Source organism: Lontra canadensis, unplaced genomic scaffold (genome assembly GCF_010015895.1).
Source record: "Lontra canadensis isolate GAN:19392208 unplaced genomic scaffold, GSC_riverotter_1.0 scaffold7, whole genome shotgun sequence".
In the NCBI taxonomy this organism is placed as follows: Eukaryota; Metazoa; Chordata; class Mammalia; order Carnivora; family Mustelidae; genus Lontra; species Lontra canadensis.
Window position 1 is genome coordinate 29,035,508 of NW_022631001.1, and position 23,484 is coordinate 29,058,991.

Genomic DNA, 23,484 nt, shown 5'->3' on the forward strand with positions numbered 1-23,484 from the left:
TAATAAGAATTTGTTAGATGACTAGATACTTTAATTAACAAACAACAATATACAAAATAAAAAAGCCCTAATCCCTGACTCTCAGAAAATTTGGTTGATCATTAAAATGCACTATGGAAATTTAAGACATGGGTGTGAGAGGAGGACAGTAGCCATAAAGTATATTTTTTCTTCTCTTTTTCTTACTCTAGAAAACACACATGAATTCTAGGCCTAATTGATCATGCTAATAATGTTGAATAAAACAAACTGGACCCCAGCCTCATTCATTCTTAGTGGAGTCCCAGGACTGGAAGATATACTCATGTGGATTTCCTTCCCATTCTGCTCCATGTATGTGGTGGCCATGGTAGGGAATTGTGGGCTGCTCTACCCCATCCGCTATGAGGATTCATTGCACAGACCCATGTATTACTTTCTAACCATGCTTTCCCTAACTGATATTGCCATGTGCTCTAGTACAATTCCTAAAGCTCTCTGCATCTTCTGGTTTCATCTCAAGGAAATCAGCTTTGGTGAATGTCTGGTCCAGATGTTCTTCATCCATGCCTTCATAGGGATGGATTCTGGGGTTCTCATGCTTATGGCCCTGGACCGTTATGTGGCTATCTGCTACCCACCGCATTACTCTACTATCCTCACCAATCCTGTCATTGCAAAAGTCGGGCTTGCTACTTTCCTGAGAGCAGTGTTGCTCATCATTCCCTTCACTGTCCTCACCAAGAACCTGCCCTACTACAGAGGGAATATAATCCCCCACACTTACTGTGACCACATGTCTGTAGCCAAATTATCCTGTGGCCATGTCAAGGTCAATGCCATCTATGGTCTGACGGTTGCACTCCTGATTGGGGGCTTTGACATCCTTTGCATCACAATCTTCTACACCATGATCCTCCAGGCAGTGCTCAGCCTCTCTTCAGCAGATGCTCGACAGAAGGCCTTCAGCACCTGCACTGCCCACATCTGTACAATTGTTTTCTCCTATAGTCTAGCCTTTTTCTCCTTCTTTTCCCACCGCTTTGGGGGCTACACAATCCCTCCCTCTTGCCACATCATTGTGGCCAATATTTATCTGCTCTTGCCTCCCTTATGAACCCTATCGTGTATGGGGTCAAAACCAAGCAGATACGAGACTGTGTCATAAGGATCCTTTCAGGTTCTAAGGATATCAAACCCCAAGGTGTATGAAGAAGACATTAAAAAAAAAAAAAAGGACATTTCCATGACAGAGAGGAGATTATGCAAGAGGTGTAAAATATTTCAGGAAACACTATTTTGGCATGAGTGATGCATTTCTAAATACATGTCTTGAGAATCTCAACAGGCCTGCCAACCAATATTTCTATGAATTTTTTTCCTTCTCAGTCCTATCTTTGAACAAACCCTAATTAGCCCACTTTTCCTAAAAAATAAAGTGAGAGTTTCCTGTTTCCAAATAGCTATTAACATTCTTACATTGAGAGCCAGTTGTTTCTTTCCTCTGGAAAATATGTGCTATATACTTTTAATCACTACTAAAATATGTTTTTTCAATGACTTCTTCCTGAAAGAGAAGCTATAAATTATCCTGTGCATGAAGTCTTTAATGTAATGACTTTTAAGTCTCTGTGTATCTGAGAGAATTTGGCTGAATAAGTATCTCCTAACCATGATACACACATGTTTTCACTATTGACTAATCTGATATCCAGTCTATTTCAAGAGGACCTTTGAATGCACACAATCTGGGGGTTCAGGTAGGTAGATCTCTTAACCTAATGTAGCACGCAGTATAATGTTTTATAAGCAGTATGAGAGACGATCAAAATCAGCTTGTTTCCTCTTATCTGCAATTGTGAATCTAATAAATAAAATTAAATATCTCTTTCTAATATTTAAAATTATTTTAAATTAAAGAAAAAATGAAAGACTGGAGGAAATAGTACCTTTATAATAATGTCTTATGACTGAAGCCAATTTTGTAAGGAATATCAAATAAATTAAATTGTTATTCTTCTATTATTTTGTCCAACCTAAAAGATAGCTCTGCTCAGTTTAAACTACATGAAATTGCATTTAGTTATTTAACTAGTAACTCTTTACAATCTCACATTTTAAAATCTTACAAAACAACACCATCCTCTAATATATATAACCATCTTTCACTTTTTACACTAATTCTCTGCTCACCTTGACCTCAAAACTTCTAGAATAACTTTTGGTTCACAAACTGACTTTCATACATAGAGGGCAAGCAGAAACAGAAGAGAGAACCAGACCACTCTGGTCGGGTAAGTGACAGTTTTAATAAGCAAGGGAACATACATACAAGACAGGGAGCTGCAAGATAAAGAGCTCTTTGCACCTGCCTGCCAGAATCTTAAGAGTTTATATAGAGGCCTTATCTGAGTTCAGTCACACATAACATCCAGATGGTCTCAGCAACACATTACTCTCTTAAGACCATGTCCTTAAGGTAGTTGTAGTGTGAGGAAGGTAAGTGGGATGCACAGTCCAAGGACAGGGGAGAGCATGAAGAGCCTACAATAGCTTGGGTCCAGTGCTCAGGTCAACCTAGGGTCATGCCCTCTTGAGGACCTATTTGAAGTCAAGTTGTCATCATCTTTCTCTTTACTTTCTCAACTTGAAATCGTCTTCCCCCTAATGGGTCTTTTTGTCATCACATCCATCACCTGAATTTGCTTTTGTCAATTTCACCAGTGCCTTTCATGTTAACAAATTAAATAGGCCTCTTTCTTGGCTCATATAATTCTCTCAGGAATAGCAAATCCAGTTCTGTATTCCTGATAACTTGAAACATTTTCATTATTTTACTTCAGAAGCATTACACATTTTATGATTTTCATCACTTCTGCTTAATAGAAAGACAGACAAATGGCCAACAGGTACAAAAAGATGCTCAACATCACTAATCATTGGAGAATGCAAAGCAAAATCACAATGAGATATCATTTCTCATTTTGTTAGGATGGCAACCATAAGATCAATTAAACAAAGAGTTTTTGGTGAGGATGTAGAAAACTTAGAACCCATGTCCACTGCCAGTGGGAAGGAAAAAATGTGTAGCCACTATGAAAAATAGCATCGAGTTTCCTCAAGAAATTAAAAATAGAATTACCATCTAATCCAGAAATCCCATATCTGAGTATTTACCCCAAAGAGCTGAAAATAAGATCTCAATGACATATATGTACTCTCAAGTTTATTGCAGCACTATTCAAAATATCCAAAATATAGAAGTAACCTAAAGGTCCATGGATAGATGGATAGATAAAGAAATATAGTATATACATACAAGGCAATATTATTCAGGTATATAAAAAAAGTAAACTGTCTGGGGTACCTGGGTGGCTCAGTGGGTTAAATCCTCTGCCTTTGGCTCAAGTCATGATCCCAGGGTCCTGGGACCAAGCCCCACATCGGGCTCTCTGCTCAACAGGGAGCTTGCTTCCTCCTCTCTCTCTGCCTGCCTCTTTGCCTATTTGTGATCTCTATCTGTTAAATAAACAAATAAAATCTCAAAAAAAAAAAAAGTAAACTGTCATGGGCTACATTTTGGATAGCCCTTGAGGATATTATGCAGACTGAAATAAGTCAGTCAGACAAGAACAAATATTGTTATGATCCCATTTAAATGAGGTATTTTAATGTACTTAGTCTCATAGAAGTAGAAGATGGAATGGTAATTCCCTTTAGATATTATAATAATATGTGTATTATTTTTAACAAAATTATACATTGCCAATTGAAGAATTTAAAAAAAAAATCCAACTAAATGGAGGGACATACAATACTCATGGATGAGGAGATATACGTTATCCCCAAATTGATACATAGGTGTGTTGCAATTCTTATAAAAATCCAGGCAAGATTTTTTTTGATATAGACAAAATTATTCTAAAATTTATTTAGAACATCAAAGGAATGACAATAGCTGAAACATTTGAAAATACATCCTGAAATGAGTAAGGAGTCTTTGCAATCTCTAGACTTACATAGCTCCAATAATCAAGACTGTGGTATTGGTAGAGGGCAGGTACAAAGAATAATGGAACAGAAATGAAAACCTAGGAATAGACCCCCATATATGTCCAAATGATTTTTCACACACAAACAAAAAAAAAAAATCAATAAAGGAAATGCAGCCTTTCAACGAAGTCTGCTGGAAGAGTTGGGTGTTGATAGGCAAAACTAAGAACACTGTAGACCTAAATCAAGATTGTTGATTGTACCTTACACACAAATGAACTCAAAAGAATGGAAAGTGAATGTAGATGAAAATTTGAAGCTGTAAAACGTTTCAAAATGCAATGGGATAAATCTTCAAGATCCAGAATTAAGCAGAGTTCTTAGACTTGATGCCAAAGCATAATGCAAAAAGAAAAAAAAAGTGAAAAATTAAACCATATCAATTTTTAAAAATTTTATTCTGCTAAACACCCTATTAAGAGGATGAAAAGAGAAGTTGCAGAATGGGAAAAATAATTTCAAGACCTAACGAACACACATATACAATTACACACACACACACACACACACACACTCTCTCTCGCTCTCAAAGGTAAAAAAATCCAATTTGAAAATAGATAAAAATATAAGCAGACATGTCATTGATAAAGACATAGAAATGGCAAATAGGTAACATAAAAAAATTATATGATCTCCCTCATATGTGGAATTTAAGAAACAAAAGAGATGAACATAGCAGACATGAAGGAAAAATAAGGTAAAAAATGGAGGGAGACAAACTATAAGAGACCCTCAACTATAGGGAACAAACTGTAGGTTGTTGAAGGGGAAGTGAGTGGGGGATGGGCTAACTGTGTGATGGTCATCAAGGAATGCACTTGATGTAATGAGCACTGCGTGTTATATGCAACTGATGAATTACTAAATTCTACTATTGAAACTAATAATACACAATATGTTTACTATTTTAATTTAAATAATTTTTTTTAAAACGTTCAGCATCATTAGCCATACACAAATAAAAATTAAAACTGAAATAGAATGTCACTACACAACCATGACACAGAATAAAATAAAACCTACTAACAACATGAGATTCTGGTAAGAATATGGAGAAACTGAATCATTAATACATTACTGGTAGGAATATAAAATGGGATAGCCACTCTGGAAATATTTTGGCAGTTGCTTAAAAAAAACAGTACTGCAACTATCATGCAATTTAGCAGTTACACTCCTGAACATTTCATCCAGAGAGATACTTGTGTTCACACAAAAACCAGTGAACTGTGAGTGACCTAAGTGAAAATGGCAAAATAACAATATTAAGAAATTGTCCCTAATAAAAGCAATGGATAAACTAAAAACAAAACAAACAAACAAACAAAAAACAAACAGACAAAAACAAAGTCAAAATCAACTTTCTCACCTTCCTGTTACTAATTAAAAGTTGGCAGCAATTAGGAGAACGCTTATTCAGAAAAAAAAAAAAAAAAACAGCTGAGCTACTGTATAAAACAGTAAGGAAGTTTCCTCAAAAATTAGAAGCAGAAATTCCATATAATCCAATAATTCCATTTCTGGTTATTTACCCAATGAATATAAAAACACTGATTTGGAATGGTATATGCACCCCTCTACTTATTGCAGCATTATTATTTTTTTTTAAGATTTTATTTATTTGGCAGACAGAGGTCACAAGTAGGCAGAGGCAGGCAGAGAGAGAGAGGAGGAAGCAGGCTCCCTGCTGAGCAGAGAGTCTGATATGGGGCTCAATCCCAGGAACCTGAGATCATGACGTGAGCCAAAGTCAGAGGCTTAACCCATCCAGGTGCCCCAATATTGCAGCATTATTTATAGGCACCAAACTATGGAAACAACCTAAATCTCCATTGACAGATAAATGGATATGGAAGATGTGCTGTGTGTGTGTATGTGTGTGTGTGTGTGTGTGTGTGTGTATACACACACATGAAAATATGCAGCCATAAAAAAGGATGAGATTGTGCATTTGAGACAATATGGATGGATTCAGAAGGAATTATTCTAAGTGGAATAAGTTAGACTGAGAAAAATGAATACATATGACTACAACTATGTGTGGAATCTTAGAAAAACAAAACAAAGAACAAATAAACAAACAGCAGAATCGACCCATAAATACAAAAAACAAACTGATAGTTGCCAGAGGGCAAGAAGGTGGCAGATGGGCCAAATGGGTGAAGGAAGGTGGGAGATATAGGCTTAAACTTATGGAATGAAGAAGTTATGGGAATAAATGGTACAACATAAGGAATGCAGTTTATATACACTGCATATAAATTCTATTTCAATTACATATTTTTCATTAAGATCTGGGGCACTTGGGTGGGTCCATGGTTGTGTGTCTGTCTCTTGATCTCAGCTTATCTCACAGTCGTGAGTTAAAGTCCCATGTTGGGCAAACAAACAAACAAACAAACCAAGATCTTAGTGTATGTAAGCATAGGTATAGAAGCTTAAGGTATTAGCCCTATTGTTAACTCAATGAACCTGCACTGGGTATGTGTCTTTCAAGAAACAACTTCATTGGTCGAGGTATGTTTCATAAACTTACGTGTAGAAGCCTGTGGGAAGAGATGTATGGTAAACCCATTAAAACTGTACTGCCTGTACCCTGGTGTTCATAGCAGCAATGTCCACAATTGCCAAACTGTGGAAGGAGCTGAGCTGTCCTTCAATGGTTGAATGCATAAAGAAGATGTGGTTCATATATACAAAGGAATATTACTCAGCCTTCAGAAAGGATGAACACCTACCATTTACATTGACATGGATGGAACTGGAGGGGATTATGCTAAGTGAAATAAGTCAATCAGAGAAAGACAATTATCATACAGTTTCACTCATATGTAGACTATAAGAAATAGCTCAGAGGATCATATGGGAAGGCAGCAAAAAAAAAAAAAAATGAATGGGAAGAAAGCAGAGAGGGAGCCAAAGTATAGAGACTCTTGACTATAGGAAACAAACTGAAGGTTGTGGAAAGGGAGATGGAGGGGGGATAGGGTAACTAACTGGGTGATGGGCATTAAGAAGGAACTCTGATGTGATGAGAACTGGGTGTTATAGGTAACTAATAAATCATTGAACACTAAACCAAAAACTAATGATACTGTATGTTGGACACTTGAATTTAAAATTAAAAAAGGGTGAGGGGAGGAAGTTTTATTCTAAAAACAAAAAACAAAAAAACTGCCTTTGCCTCAGGTCATGATCCTGAGGTCCTGGGATCCAGTCCCCTGTTGGGGTATTTTCTCAGGGGGGAGCCTGCTATTCCCTCTCCCTCTGATGCCTGACTTTGTCCACTGCTTGTGCTCTTGCTCACTCTCATTCTCTCTCCAATGAATAAATTTTTAAAAATCTTAAAAAAGACAAACTACTCTGCACAAAAACAGTTAAATAAAGCAAAACAAAACAAAACAAAAAAACCCCAGCTAAATCTCAGCAAGAGAGCTTTGTAACTTTTTAAAAATTGTCATTAAAGTCAATTAATATGAAATTCACCATTTTAAAAGATTTACTTATATTAGAAAGAGAAAGAGAGAACACGAATGGAGGGAGGGGTATGGGGAGTTAATCTTCAAGCGGACTCCCCACAGAGCACAGAGCCTGTGGCAGGGCTTCATCTAAGAACCATGAGGTCACAACCCATTTGCCCAAACCAACAGTCAGATGCTTAAACAACTGAGCCACCCAGGAGCCCCCAAATTTACCATTTTAATGATGTTCAATGTACTATTCAATGACTTTTAGTACCTTCACAGTACTGTGCAATCATCACTACTATATAATTCCAGAATATTTTAGTCATCTCCCCAAAAGACCCAATACATTTTAAGCAGTCACATCCTTCACCCTGTCCATGGCAGCCAAGAATTTACTTTCTATTCTATGGATTTGCTTTTTCTTAATATTTCATATAAATGGAATAACACAATATATGGCTATCTGCCTCTGAGTTGTTTGACCTAGCATAAAGTTTTCAAAGTTCATGTTGTTTAATTTCTTTTTTATACTCACTACCCTGACTTGGAGATGACTAAGGGTTCAGTGATGTTATTGAATTAGAGACATTAAAAAATAAGTGAATAAAAAAGAAATGGATGGATGTGTGAGGGACTAAAACATTCTATATAAGTGCTTTTACCATGTGCCCTTCAAGGAATGCTCACATGGAAAGAAAACTCGACAATGTTAAAATCACTCACTTCTACTAAAATTTGTGTTCAATTCCTCTCCATTAAGTATGTCTTCACACATGTGCACATACATACACACGTGCATATGAAATAATTCACTTAAGTATCATCATATAGTAGTAAGACTGGAAAGCTTCCACTCTTCCTCCTCCCATAAAGGTTAGCTTGATTGTTACACAAGCCTCTGTGTCTCTAATTTTTGTACTATCCCTTTAGGATATATAGTACATTTTTGTTAAACACCCAATACACTAGTACAGGTATCATGGGACTTAGAAATTGAGGGTTGTGCATGTACATATAGCCTATGCTTTTGAACTAAGATCCTGAACACCTGGACCAGATCACATTCAGCTAACTGTCTGCTCTCGAGAAACCAAGGTATTAAAGGAACACAAAAGGGACACTAGAGACAGGATTTTTTTCTTTTCTTTTCTTATTTTTTTTTAGGTATAAAGATAAAGTAGAGGCTTTGAATGTATATGAATTGTTTATGGCATTCTCAGAAATACAGACTTGTGTCCACTCATTATGTTTGAAGATAGGAGTGTTGTGGGAGGCTTGGAGGATACAAAATGCTTGTTTCCCCAATTCTCAGATTGTGATTCAGTGTAACTTTCCATCATGATTACGAGTATCTGTGTCATTTCCCTAACAAAGTGGGAATCACTGGTTCTGTTATACTGGAAGTCAGGTATGAATCATACCCAGGACAAGAAGAAAAGGGGGAGAACTAGGTGAATAGTTCTCAGTCATGGCCAGAATACTCTTTTTTTTTTTTTTTTTTTCCAGAACACTCTTGATTCTTACCTGTCCTCCCCTTTTCTCAGAAAGAGAACCTAATTTTTCTTGGTTCATTTCTAGAAAGATTTAGTTAAAACTGTATTTCATCCATTTTAGATAACAGCCCTTGCCTGGAGGGACTCACTGGTATATAAGAGAAGACCGTGGGTTTTAGAGATTTTGGACAGTCTAAGGAGAAAACAGGCTTGTTTTATGGGGTTTGGAAATGACGATAGACAAAAGATGATATCAAAGTTGTGCTTTACAAGTAACACACATGGATTAATGTTACTATTCCAAAATGTCTGTCTACACCCATGGCATAACATTAGTTAATTTTCCTTGCTAGAACAATTAAGTTATGATGTATTAAAATCATTTTAAATCAGTTTTGGAAATTTCATTAGTTATTTTCTGGTCAGTACTATATTAACTGTTTATAAGTATGGGCCTCTGAGAGTTTTGCAAATGTATTAAAGATGGGACCTGAAATTATTGTGTAACATGAAAGTCAGTTTTAGTAGTTAAAGACCTATCTCCCTTGAAGCAAATAATACATTATATGTTAATAAAAAAGACATACCTATAAAAAGATAGCACAAGAGATATATGTAGGATATTTATTTCATATTTAGGAAAGATATTCTCTAGAACAGAGCACAAAGAATCTCAGAAATAAATTTCTTATTTTAAAATTATGCATACCTATATTTTTCCACAATTAATCACCTTCTGTTGTACAGATACAAAAATATCTGACTATTTTGACATTGTAAGGAGAATTGAGTAGTGATATTATCTTTGCAACAACTTATAACAATTTATTATATACTAGTCAAGTATTTATCAAAAGAATTTCAGCATCTACTTTATTTCAATGGAAAACTTATATAGACGGGTAAACAGATATGCACTTATATAGATATATGTGATTTTTATAGTTTTTAAAATTTCCATTCATGATATATGTGAAATTCATAAAAAAATTATTGTATTCAAACATAAAGCACACACTTACAGGCCTGACAGAAGGAAACTTGGTGGCATAATTGTTCTTCATGGAAACACAACTCTTACTTTACAAAAGCCATAGTGTTATTTTTTCAAAATGCAAACTGTAATGGTTTTGTTAGCCTTGTATTACCAGTTGAAGGCCACACCAATGACTCTAAAATAAGAAACTAAGAAGCAACTGATAAGGTGTGATATAACTTAAGTGTCTTGTTTGTTTGTTTGTTTAAGTTATTTATTTTTAAGGTTCTCATTTTAAAACTTCTGTGTGTCAGAAAGTGAGTCAGAGAATTATTTCAGTACTGTGTAATGTTTTGATTGTGGAGAAACTTTGCCAAAACTAGAGATGAAATGATTTTGTATATCAGCTTTAATTGTGCTGTGTCAGGCTTTCTTTTACTTTTCTCAAAAGTGCTCTTGATCCAGTATTCTCTTGCCTTTGTTTCTGCATTATCTGAAAGTAATGTTTTCATCAATTTAAATACCACAAAATATATTTAGATAGGAAAAAAATCATAAGATTATTATAATAGATTAGGACAAAATTTGTTTTATTTAAACATCTATTCATGATAAAAACACATAGTAAAAACTAAATTTAGAAGGAAATTTTCTTAACTTGGAAAGGTAATGCATAAAAAAACGTACAGCCAATTTCCTACTTAATGATGAAATATTAAAATCTTTCTCCCTGAGGATGATGGTAAGACAAAGATGTCAACTGTTCTCACTTCTATCCAACATTGTACTAGAGGTGCAAACAGTGGAATAAAATTTAAAAAGGGGAATAAGGCATTAATTTTGGAATAATTTAAAAGAAATGACACCAGAATCCCAACACAGCAGCACATAGAGCCTGCTGCAAAAGTAGTTATTGGATGGAAACTTATAACAATAAGTGCAGATATTAAGAAATAGATCTCAGAAACAACTTCACTTTATACCTCAAAGACAACTATGACCAAAAGAAAACAGAAGGAAGGAAATCACAAAGACAAAGTGGAGGAAATAAGATGGAGATAAATAAAGACAATAGAAAAGCTCAATGAAAGAGAGACCTTGTTTTTTGAGAAGGTGAGCAAAATTGGCAAAACTTTAGCTAAACTTACTAAGAAAAAAAGTAAAAGGACACAAATAAACAGAACCAGAAATGAAAGAGGAGATATACAACTGATACCATGGAAATACATAAGCTTGTTAGAGACTACTATGAAAATCATATGCCAACAAATAACTGAGGATAATATATTGTACATTATTATAAAAAGTAATATTTCAGTCATTCCAATATTTTCCCTCAAATTGATATTTTGGGAACTGTGTACAGAATATATAAAGACTGCTTAGAACACAATCATAAAAACATAAACCAATTAAAAACTGGGCAAAGGATATAAATAGAACTTTCTCCAAATAAGATATAAATAAGCCAATAAGCACATGAAGAGATGGTCAACATCATTAGTTCTTTAGGACATGTAAAACAAAACCATAATGAGATACCACTTCGCATCCACTAGAATTGTTATAATAAAAAAGGTAATAGTCTTGTTGGCAAGAATATGGAAAAACTGGAACCCTCACTGCTAGTGAGAATGTAAAATGTTTAAAAGGAGAAGGGAGTTGAGGGAAATTGGAGGGGAGATGAACCATGAGAGACTATGGACTCTGAAAAACAATCTGAGGGTTTTGAAGGGGCGGGCGGGGGGAGAGGTTGGGTGAGCCTGGTGGTGGGTATTATGCAGGGCTCGTATTGCATGGAGCACTGGGTGTGGTATATAAACAATGACTTCCGGTACACTGAAAAATAAAAAATAAAAAATAAAAATAATAAAAATTACTCTTTTGTTCTTTGGGATGACTTTTCTGTGTGCTGAATAAGTCATCTTTACATGGATGCTTCAAATGCATCTCATGTTTGTTGTGACCTAATCTGAATACATTCTCTTCCCCTGTAACCTGGTCTTTCTCCATTCTTCCTTAAAAATGTGAATAGCATCACATGCCATCCTATTGCATATACCAGAAACTTAGAAATGTTGTTTGCTCAGATGAATGTGAAGCCTTAAGGCACCTAGAAGAGAACATAAACAGTAATTTCTTTGACATCAGCCATAGCAACATTTTTCTAGATATGTCTTCTAAAGGAAGGGAAACCAAAGGAAAAATCAACTGTAATAAACCAAAATAAGAACCTCTGCAGAGTAAAGGAAGTCATCAACAAATCAAAAGGGCAAACTACTGAATAGGAGAAGATCTTTGCAATGGTATACCAAATAATGAGTTAAAATCCATATTATATAAATAACTTATATAACTCAACACCAAAAAAACCCAAATAAGCCAATTAGAAAATGGACAGAGGACCTGAAAAGACATTTTGGAAAGGAGACATACAGATATCCAACAGACACATGAAAAGATGCTTAACATCACTAATGAGGGAAATTCAAATCAAAACCATGAGATATCCCTATCAGAATGGCTAGAATTTTAAAAAAGTAAGAAATAACAAGTATTGGGGAGAATGTGGAGAAAAAGGAACACTTGTGCCTTGTAGGTGGGAATGCAAATTAGTATAGCCACTTTGGCAAACAGTATGGAGTTTCCTTAAAGAATTAAAAATAGGAATACCATATGATCCAATAATTCTGTTACTGGGTAATCATGCAAAGAAAATGAAAACATGATCTAAAAGATATATATACCCTTATATTTATTGCAGCATTATTTACAATAGCCAAGATAAGGAAGTAACTTAAGTATCCATCATTATTGACAAATGAATAAAGAAGTAAAGAAGATGTGATATTGATACATGTATTATCCTACTCCATCCTATTATATATAATGGTATATATATAATGGAATATTACTCAGCCATAAAGAAGAATGAGATTTGCATTTGTGACAACATGAATGGACCTAGAGGGTATTAAGCTAAATGAAATAGATCAAAGAAAAACAACGATCATATGATTTCACTTCTATGTGGAATCTAAAAAAACAAAACAGATGAATAGACAGAATCAGACCTATAAATAAAATCAGACCTATAAATAGAGAGGACAAACTGATAGTTGCCAGAGGGGAGGGGAGTGGGCAGCTGGGTGAAATAGATGAAGGGAAGTGGGAGGTACAGGCTTCCAGTTATGGAATGAGTAAGTGATGGGGATAGAAGGTACAGCATAAGGAAGAGTCAAGGGTATTGTAGTAGCATTGTACAGTGACACAGAGCAGACACTTGTCGTGAGCATAGCATAATGTATAGACTTGTTGAATCACTATGTTGTATATCTGAAACCAGTGTAACATTTTCTGTAAACTCTACTCAAAGAGGAAGAAAAAATTTTGAAGAAAAAGTTTTATTCTTTGGTCATAGAAATAATTAATTTAACCTCCACCACAGCTTCTTAATCTATTCATTTTTCTTCATCTCCACGGCCCCATCCTAGTTCAACACCCAGTCATCACTCCTTTATATTACTGCTATTCACCAGATTTACTTATATTTATTCTTGCCACATGTAATCTGGTCTTGTCATTGTTGTGAGGTCTTAATTCTCCTTAAAAACTTCAGTGGTCCCTTGTGATTTTAGCATAAATTTGCTTATAAGTCTCTGACCTCTGTTGTTAGCTCAACAGCTCTATATCACATAGTATTTCATTTTCCAGCACAGTTTAGGGCTCCAGCCATATTTATCCTTTTCCATTACCTTGAATTTAACATGATCCTCTCATTTCAGAATCGTAACATTCTTGGAATCCTTCCCCTTCCCCTCATCTCCATCAAGCAAACAAACGCCATAGTTAAGACCTACTTCAAGTGTCCTCAATAAAAACTGGTTTCTTCTGTAATCCTTCTCTGACACCAAAACTAACTTAATTCTCATTAATATGCTATCATATCTCTTGGTGCTTTTGCACTAAAGCACTTCTCCCAGTCTATAGGTATATATATGTTAGATTCTTTATTTAATGTTTATCCACCTGTTCAAATTAGACCACAGTTTGCATGTGAAAATGGACCATAAGAGTTCATTGATCATTCTATGCCTACCATGTTTTGTAAACATAGTAGAAGCACTAATATCTATCATCTATCTATCTATATAGTGAATAAATTTGCCTCTAAAAATTTTTAAGCATGACATCATAACGAAAGCTTTTAGAATCCCTTGAAATGTTGTAGTCAAGAACAATTCAAACACTAATAAAGTTGCCTACTTCTTATAGGGCCATTTTGGTTACATAAACGAATGTATTTTTCTGTTTATATGTGATTTCAGGTATTATTGATAGGAAACATATCTCTGAATTAATCTTCTCCCCAACCTATTGGGATTTAATATCCTAGGATTTCTCTTCTCTCTATGGGCTGTTCTCTCTTCATGTCTCCCAGGGAAGTCTGTTATCCTTAGATCACTGAGTTGTTTACTACTCCCCATAAATTCTAGAGCTCATAATTTGTATGCCATCTGTCAGCTGAGAACACATCCTCAGCTCATGTGTAAAGCTCCTTTCTCAGTGTTGTGTCTTTTTTTTCCAGATAGGAAACCCCTGCCATTGCCAAGACATCAGACTGTGAATCTCTGCTCATTACTACAGTTAAGTACTGAAACCTTGGCTTCATCACGTTGCACATTAATGTGCAATGCATGCACATTAATCCCAGAGCATCCAATGGCATCCTTAACCTTTTCTTATGTTGTCTTAGCAATATCCTGCATAGGGGATGGACTCTTTCCCCTGTCCTGGCAGGAAATAGAGGCTTAGAGAAACTTTTCAAGGGGGTTAGGGCTAAAATTAGGGAATATAGATTATCTACTGCTAAAGAAGTGACTTCATCTATAAAACAGCTACCAGATTAACTTCATGGAGACTATATTAACTATTTTCCATAGCAGGATCACATGCCATGTCCCGTTAATCTCTAACTGCTAAAAAAATATTTAAAACACAATTTCCTTTCTGTGGACTCAAATCTGCTCCTTCTCTTAACCGGTTTGCACTGATATCAATCAGGAGAAAACATCAAAGATACAGGGTTGTGTCTTTGGTAGGAAGATGTGTAATAATATGTGAGTATTTGGCAAAAGTACCAGGCTTCATACAGTCCAGTGGGTCACACACTTCCAAGCTCTCAAGATGGAGCTAGGAAGCTGAAATCCTCAGAATTTTGACCTAAAAGTCTAAAGTCAAACCAGCTTCATCTCCAAGCATTTTTGTGTCTGTTTTGTCACAATTTGCTATGAATACATTTAGATGACCTTAGTGTTCATCAAATTACATTACCATTAAAGAAGGATGATTTGCCCCATGTTTAGGCAGAGCATGTCTATCTAAACATAGAGGTAGCAAGACATTTCTGGGGAAAAAAATGCATCTCGTTGTGAATATATATCTTCTTATGTTGGTGAGAACACAAGATAATTTTAATTTCTTTCATTTATGTTTTTCTACATTCCAAAGTAATTATATAAAAAAAATAAATAAAATTAACTATATCAAGAATAAATCCATAATTGTCTTATCTGCTGTAAAGGAATTTAAACTTTATTTGAAAGAAAGTGTGAGGGCATGGATTAGTGTAGGAAACAGAATACCAGTTTTACAATGATCAGATTGCTGATAAAAGGAAAGAAACACAGAAAAAGGCAAATAAATTTGACCAGGTAAGGCTGCAGAAGCAGTGGTCAAGGGAAGGGCTACCTGAGTGAAGTAAAGGGCAGGAAGCAATAGGAAAGGAAGCAGTTCTTTACCAATAGGAAAGGATTGTTTGTTAGTTTCAGGCTTGGCTGTTTGGCTCCTGAACAGAATAAAAGGTACATGAAAAACAACAGAGTCCAACAGAAGATGAGTCTAGTTTCAAACATGAATCTGAACATATAGTAGAAGTGTGTCCAATATTATGGACAAGTAATTCTTGTTCATTAAGTAAAATCAAAACCATCTTATTACCAGTGTCTGAATCCTTTATTTATATCACTTTGTAGATTCCCTAAGACTGAATTAGGAAAAAAAAAAAGGTTTTTTTTAATATTTTATTTATTTATTTGAGAGGGAAAGACAGAAAGAGAGAAAATGAGCATGGGAGAGGGACAGGGAGACAGAGAGGGAGAGAGAAGCAGACTCCCTGCTGAGCAGGAAGCCCTATGTGGGGCTGGTTCCCAGGACTCAGAGATCATGACCTGAGCCCAAAGCAGACACTTAAATGACTAAGCCACCCCGGTACCCCTAGGGAAAAAACTCCATTATTTTCTCCATTATATGACTCCTGAAATTGACAAATTCAGTCATGAACACTTCACTACTAAAGCTATTCTTCTGAGACATTCTCAGTAGTCCATAAAAATGGGATGTACAAAAGAAAGTAATTCCTCTTTTAATAGGCCCACACTTATGTTTGCAAACTTCTAAGTCTACAATGTAAAATTTTTGGAAGGTATATAAAACATTAGTGGACATCTATAGCAACTGGGAATGGGGTAGCTATAAAATTTAATCTCATAATTCTGTGTTTTAAAAAATTCTTGGGGGTGCCTGGGTGGCTCAGTGGGTTAAAGCCTCTGCCTTCAGCTCAGGTCATGATCCCAGGGTCCTGGGATCAAGCCCCACATCGGGCTCTCTGCTCAGCAGGGAGCCTACTTCCCCCCCTCTCTCTCTGCCTACTTGTGATCTCTATCTGATAAATAAAAAAAATCTTTAAAAAAATTCTTGGCTGTTAGTTAATAAAAATTTGAAGCAAGATTGGGACAAATATGAAGAGAACAAACACATCTATTTGATTCCACAAAATTTCTGAAGAGATGATGAAAGTTAAAGCAACAACAATCATGTTCATGTGATGGTCCCAAATTGAGGTGGCATGGAAAATACAGAGAGAGATTTGAGATGCATGCTGAGTGCCCCCTGAAGAGACAGCAGTGACAATTGCTCCTTTGAAGTTTAACTTCAGTAGAAGCGAGAGCCCAGAATGTTGTAATTTATCTTAAATTTCTGTAAGGAATGACTGTAGAATTCATTTCCTTACAGCTCCAAACTATACTCTGTGGAGACCTTATTTAAAATATTGTTCAACATAGGGCGTCTGGGCAACTTAGAGGGTTAAACCTCTGCCTTTGGCTCAGCTCATGATCTCAGGGTCCTGGGATCCAGCCCCATATTGGGCTCTCTGCTCAGCAGGGAGCCTGCTTACCTCTTTCTCTCCCTGCCTCTCTGCCTATTGTGATCTCTCTCTCTCTCTCTCTGTGTCAAATAAATAAAATCTTTAAAAAATATATTGTTTGAAAATTGTGTGAGGACAGTTAAAAAATAGTGTTGACAATAATTTTGCACAAAATAACAACTTTGAAAACCATCTTATTTTTCTCCTAGGAAAAGATGTCTGTATCTCTGAAAGGCTCTAATAGCTCCAAATTCCAGGTCTCTGAGTTCATCCTGATGGGATTCCCAGGCATTCATAGCTGGCAATACTGGCTCTCCTTTCCATTGGCAATACTCTACCTCTCAGCAATTGGTGCTAACATCCTCATCCTCATCACCATTTGCAAGGACCCTGCCCTTCAGCAGCCTATGTACTACTTCCTGGGCATTCTCTCTGTGGTAGACATGGGCCTGGCCACCACCATCATGCCCAAGATCTTGGCCATCTTCTGGTTTGATGCCAAGGTCATCAGCCTCCCTGAGTGCTTTGCTCAGATTTATGCCATTCACTGCTTTGTTGGCATGGAGTCTGGTATCTTCCTCTGTATGGCTTTTGACAGATATGTAGCGATTTGTCACCCTCTTCGCTACCCATCAATTGTCACCAATGCCTTAATCTTAAAAGCTACTGTGTTCATGGTACTTAGAAATGGCTTGTTTGTCATTCCGGTGCCTGTGCTTGCAGCCCAGCGTAATTATTGCTCCAGGAATGAGATTGAGCATTGCCTGTGCTCTAACCTTGGGGTCACTAGCCTGGCTTGTGATGACAGGAGGCCAAACAGCATCTGCCAGTTGATTCTGGCATGGCTTATAATGGGGAGTGACCTACGTCTCATAATATTGTCATACACTTTGATTCTGCGCTGTGTACTTAGACTGAACTCTGCTGAAGCTGCATCCAAAGCTCTGAGCACTTGTAGCTCCCATCTGATCCTTATCCTCTTCTTCTACACAATTGTTGTTGTGATTTCAGTAACGCACCTGGCAGAATCCAGAGCTCCTTTGATTCCAGTTCTACTCAATGTGCTGCACAGCATCATCCCCCCTTCCCTCAACCCTATAGTTTATGCACTTAGGACTAAAGAACTCAGGGCAGGCTTCCAAAGGAAATTGTGTTTGAGATTAGAAAAGAACACCAGTCTCCAGTGATTTTCTCCATAATGTTACATTATCTTCAGCTTCTTCTAGAATGTATAGTAGAATTTCAAATATGACAGGGAAAGTGAATGCCTTTGAGATATCTTTTTCACAGTGTAAAAGCACGTGAAAACAAAAACAAACATTCCCAGTAGCTCCAAAATATTCATAAGAGATGAATATATGTGGGGAAAGGAGGGTCTTTCTACCAAACTAATGAAACAGAATAAAAACTAGAGTTTATGAATTATGTCTCTTCCCTAAAATAAAAATGTATATAATAATACACATACAACCAAAGAATTAGTGAGTGGGATATGAGTTACAGATCATGATTGTTCATTCACAACTGTAACGTAGGACCAAAGTCTTATCTGCCTGGACATGTGGCTAGGGAAGATGTGGGCAGCTTGAGTAATGGATAGCAGATCTATATACGGACAAAATTAGAAGCCCAAATTGCTGCACAATGCCAGCCAATTCTCACGAGCTTTCTGCCCATATCGATATTGATTTGGGCAGAAAGCTCGTGAGAATTGGCCAGAAACCTGCGGTGAACCCCCAGTGGTGGGACCCTTCAAGGGAGCCACCTGGGCCTGGCCCAGGTTCCCAAGTGGCCAAAACCCTTCAAGAAAGAGCTTTAATGCCAGGTGTATGTGAAGAACAAATCACCTCAGAACACTGGCCACCCCTGCCCTTTACTCAGACCCCTGGGGAGCCTGCCTTGGCACTGGCAGATCTGGCCTGCCATGCCCCTAGGCCCTACCCTTAAGCCTACATTGGGTTTTCAGGATGATGTCCCCATAGGCCTGGCCCCCAAGCCCTCCAGCCTGGGGAAACCTGAGTCATACCTCAGGACTCCACCTGCCACCCAAGAGGAAACCATGCAGTTTAGACCTGCACAAAACCGTCAAGTAGGAGAAACCTGCATGACACCCTGAGGCCACCCTCCAGCCCCCCAACAAACCTCAACCTAAGGTTCAGCAAGAACCCCACCCTCAACTATGACCCTGGGGAGCTTGTCTCAGGGGAGGGCCTTGGGGGATCCCCATGGACCTGGCCTGTAATACTGGATGGTGGAAAAGGAACCTAGTGAGAAAGCAGTTGAAACACTGGGTGGGTCCACAGCCCAAGCTGCCAAAAATTGATGGCCAGTTCTCATGAGTTTTCTGCCTAAATTGATATCAATTTGGGCAGAAAGCTCATGAGAATTGGCCAGAAACCCAGGTAAACTCACTTCCAATGGCAGGAGTTTTCAGGGGAGCCACCTAGGCCTGGCCCAGGGTCCTGAGTGGTCGTGGCCCGAACCCTGCAAGAAAGTGCTCTAAACACCAGGTGCATCTACAGCCTGTAGAGCATCAGAACAGGGGCCACTACCATTCTCTACTCAGCCCCCTGGGGAGCCCACCACACCGCTGGCAGATTGGGTCTGCTATGCCTCTATGTCCTAACCCTAACCCTAGGTTGGGTTCTCAGGCTTGCATCCCCAGAGGCCTGGACCCCAAGCCCTCCAGAATGGAGACTCCTGGACTCACACACCCCAGGACTCTGCCTGCTGCCCAGGAGGAAACCATGCCCTTTGGAGCTGAACAAAACCCTCAGGTGGAAGAAAACTTCATGCCCCCCTGAGGCCACCCCCATCTTTGGCGCACCCCCAGGCCACAAATCCAGAGGCTGATGCTCAGCTGACCCCCGCCCTCAACTGTACCCCTGGGGAGCTCACCTCAGCGGGGAACTTCAGGGTAGCCACATGGGCTCAGCCCGTGGGCCCAGAGGGTCGCAACACACACCAAGCGAGAAAGTGCTTCAAACACCAGGTGCACGCATGGCCTGCGTCGCAGCACAATGCCGGCCAATTCTCACAAGCTCTCTGCCTAAATTGATATCAATTTGGACAGAAATTCCGTGAGAATTGGCCAGAAACCTCCAGTGAGCTCGCATCTAGCGGTGGGGGCCTTCAGGGGAGGGCATGAGCCTGGCCTATGGTCCCAAGCTGTTGCAGCCTAAACCCTGCAAGAAAGCACTCCAAATGCCAGATGCCCATGTGGCCCAAACTGCCTCAGAAAACCGGCCACCCCCACCCTCTACTCAGCCCTAGGAAGCCCACTTAACCGCTGGCAGTTCAGGCCTGCCATGCCCCGAGGCCCTAATCCTAATCCTAGATTGGGTTTTCAGCCTTCCATCCCCATAGGCTTGGCCCCCAAGCCCTCCAGGCCCATAGGACTCTGCCCCCCCCCCCCCCCCCCCCCCCCGCCAGGAGGAAACTGTGCTATTTGGAGCTGCACAAAACCCTCAAAGGAGGAGAAACCTGCATGCCACCCTTATGCCACCCCCATATCCATGGACCCTTGGATACAAGCCCACAGACTGACACTTATCCTGACTCCACCCTCAATTCAGCCCCCCAGTACATTTGCCTCAGCTCTGGCAGATTAGGCCTGCCATACCCCTAGGTTGTGTTTCAGGCTTCTGTCTCCAGAGGCCTGGCACCCAAGAACTCCAGACTGGGGATCTCTGAGCCACACCACAGTACACTGCCTACTCCCCAGAAGGAAACCTTGCCATTTGGAGCTGCGAAACACCCTCAGAGTAGGAGAAATCTGCATCCCCCTTGAGGCCAACCCGACCTTGAGCAGCCCTCCTGGCCACAAACCTGGAGCCTGACACTCATTCTGACCCATGCCCTCAACTCAGCCTCCATGGGAGCTTGCCTCAGTGGCAACAGATCGGGTCTCAATGTCCCTAGGTCCTACTCCCTAACCCTAGTTTGGGTATCCTGACTTCTGTGCCTGAGGCCTGGCACCCAAGCCCTCTTCTTATGAAACCTTTCCAAAAAATAGAACTGGAAGGAAAACTTCCAAACCCTTTGGATTAGGCCAGAATAACCATGATCCCCAAACCAGACAAAGACCCCACCCAAATGGAGAATTACGGACCACTATCCCTAATGAATATGGATGCAAAAATTCCCACCAACATATTAGCCAATAGGATCCAACAGCCCATTAAAAGGATGATTCACCATGACCAAACTGAATTCATTCTTGGGCTGCAAGGGTGGTTTGACAACCACAAATCAATCAATGGAATCCACTACATTAATAGAAGAAAGAACAAGAACCATAGGATCCTCCCAATAGATGTGGAAAAAGCATTTGACAAATCAATGCATCCCTTCTTGATCAAGACTCTTCACCATGGAAGGCTAGAGGGTACATACCTCCACATCATAAAGGCCATCTATTGTAAATCCACAGAGAATATCATTCCCATTGGGAAAAAACTGAGAGCTTTTCCCTTTTCAGGTCAGGAACACGACAGGGATGCCCACTCTCATCATTATTATTCAACATGGCACATAATTCCTAGGCTCAGCCACCAGACAACAAAAAGAAATCAAAGCTGTCTGAATCAGCAATGAAGAAGTCAAACTCTCACCCTCTGCAGACAATACGATACTTTCTGTGGAGAACTCAAAGGACTCCACCCCAAAATTGCTAGAACTCATCCAAGAATTCCGTAATGTGGTTAGGATATAAAATCAATATACAGAAATCAGTTGCATTTGTCTACAGCACCAATGCAACAGAAGAAAGAGAAGTTAAGGGGTCCATCCCATGTATAATTGCACCCAAAACCATGTGATACTTAAGAATCCATCTAAGCAAAGAAGCAAAGGATCTGTACTCAGAAAACTATACAATAGTCATGAACAAATTGGAGGAAGACACAAAGAAATGGAAAAACGTCCCATGATCATGGATTGGAAGAAAAACTATTGTGAAAATGTCTATACTACCCAGAATGATACACAGATTCAATGAAATTCCTGTCAAAATACCATCCACATTTTTCACTGAACTGGAATAAATAATCCCCAAATTTGTATGGAAGCAGAAAAGACCCCGAATAGCCAAAGGGATGTTGAAAAAGAAAACCAAAGCTGGTGGCAATGCAATTGCAGAATTCAAGCTCTATTTCAAACCTGTAATCATCAAGACAGTATGGTACTGGCACAAAAGCAGACCCATAAATCAATGGAACAGAATAGAAAAACCAGAAATGGACCCTTGGGTCCATTAATTGACCTCTAGCATCAATTAATCTTCCTCAGTGCAGGAAAGAATATCCAATGGGGAAAAAAGTCTCTTCAACACATGGTGCTGGGAACACAGGACGGTCACATGCAGAAGAATGAAACCATTTCCTGTACTGTATACAAAAAATAGACTCTAAATGGATGAAAGACCTCAATGTGAGACAGAAATTCATCCAGATTCTTGAGGAGAACAGAGGCAGCAACCTCTTTGACCTCAGCCACAACAACTTCTTGCTAGACACGTCTCCAATGGCAAGGGAAACAAAAGCAAAAATGAGCTGTTGGGATTTCATTAAGATAGCAAGCTTTTACACTGCAAAGGAAACAGTCAACAAAACCAAAAGACAACAAACAGAAGAAGAGAAGATATTTTCAAATGACATATCAGATAAAGGACTCATATCCAAAATCTAGAAAGAACTTATCAAACTCAACAGCCACAGAACAAATAATCCAATCTAGATATAGACATGAACAGACATTTCTCCAAAGAAGACATCCAAGTGGCCAAGAGACACATAAAAAAGTGCTCAACCTCCCTTGACATTAGGAAAATACAAATCAAATCCATTATGAGATACCACCTTACACCAGTCAGAATGGATAAGATGCAGACGTCAGGAAACCAAAGATGTTGGCAAGAATGTGAAGAAAGGGGAGCCCTTTTATACTATTGTGGGAATGCAAGTTGGTGAGGCCACCACCACTCCACAATGGAAAGCAGTGTGGAGATTCCTCAAAAAGTTGAAAATAGAGCTACCCTACAACCCTGCAACAGCACTACTGGGTATTTACTACAAAGATACAAATGTAGTGATCTGAAGGGGCACCTGCACCCCAATGTCTATAGCAGCAATGCCAACAAGAGCCAATGAGCCATGAGCCCAGATGTCCAATGACAGATGAATGGATATATATATATATACACCATTGAATTATGAAATATGCAGCCATCAGAAAATGAAATCTTGACATTTTCAATGATATGGATGGAACTAGAGGGTACTATGATAAGTGAAATATGTCAATCAGAGA

General features: G+C 38.5%; 2 protein-coding genes across 2 annotated transcripts; both read left to right on the top strand.

Annotated features, from left to right (window-relative positions):
* The first annotated feature begins 232 nt into the window (after positions 1-232).
* LOC116865384 (olfactory receptor 52N4-like) lies at positions 233-1,096 on the top strand. The gene has a single exon (XM_032853654.1). The coding sequence runs from the start codon at positions 233-235 to the stop codon at positions 1,094-1,096; it is 864 nt and encodes a 287-aa protein (XP_032709545.1).
* A 16,294-nt stretch (positions 1,097-17,390) lies between these two features.
* LOC116864900 (olfactory receptor 56B1-like) lies at positions 17,391-18,362 on the top strand. The gene has a single exon (XM_032852713.1). It carries the CDS (start codon positions 17,391-17,393, stop codon positions 18,360-18,362), a length of 972 nt encoding a protein of 323 aa, XP_032708604.1.
* Positions 18,363-23,484: the final 5,122 nt, after the last annotated feature.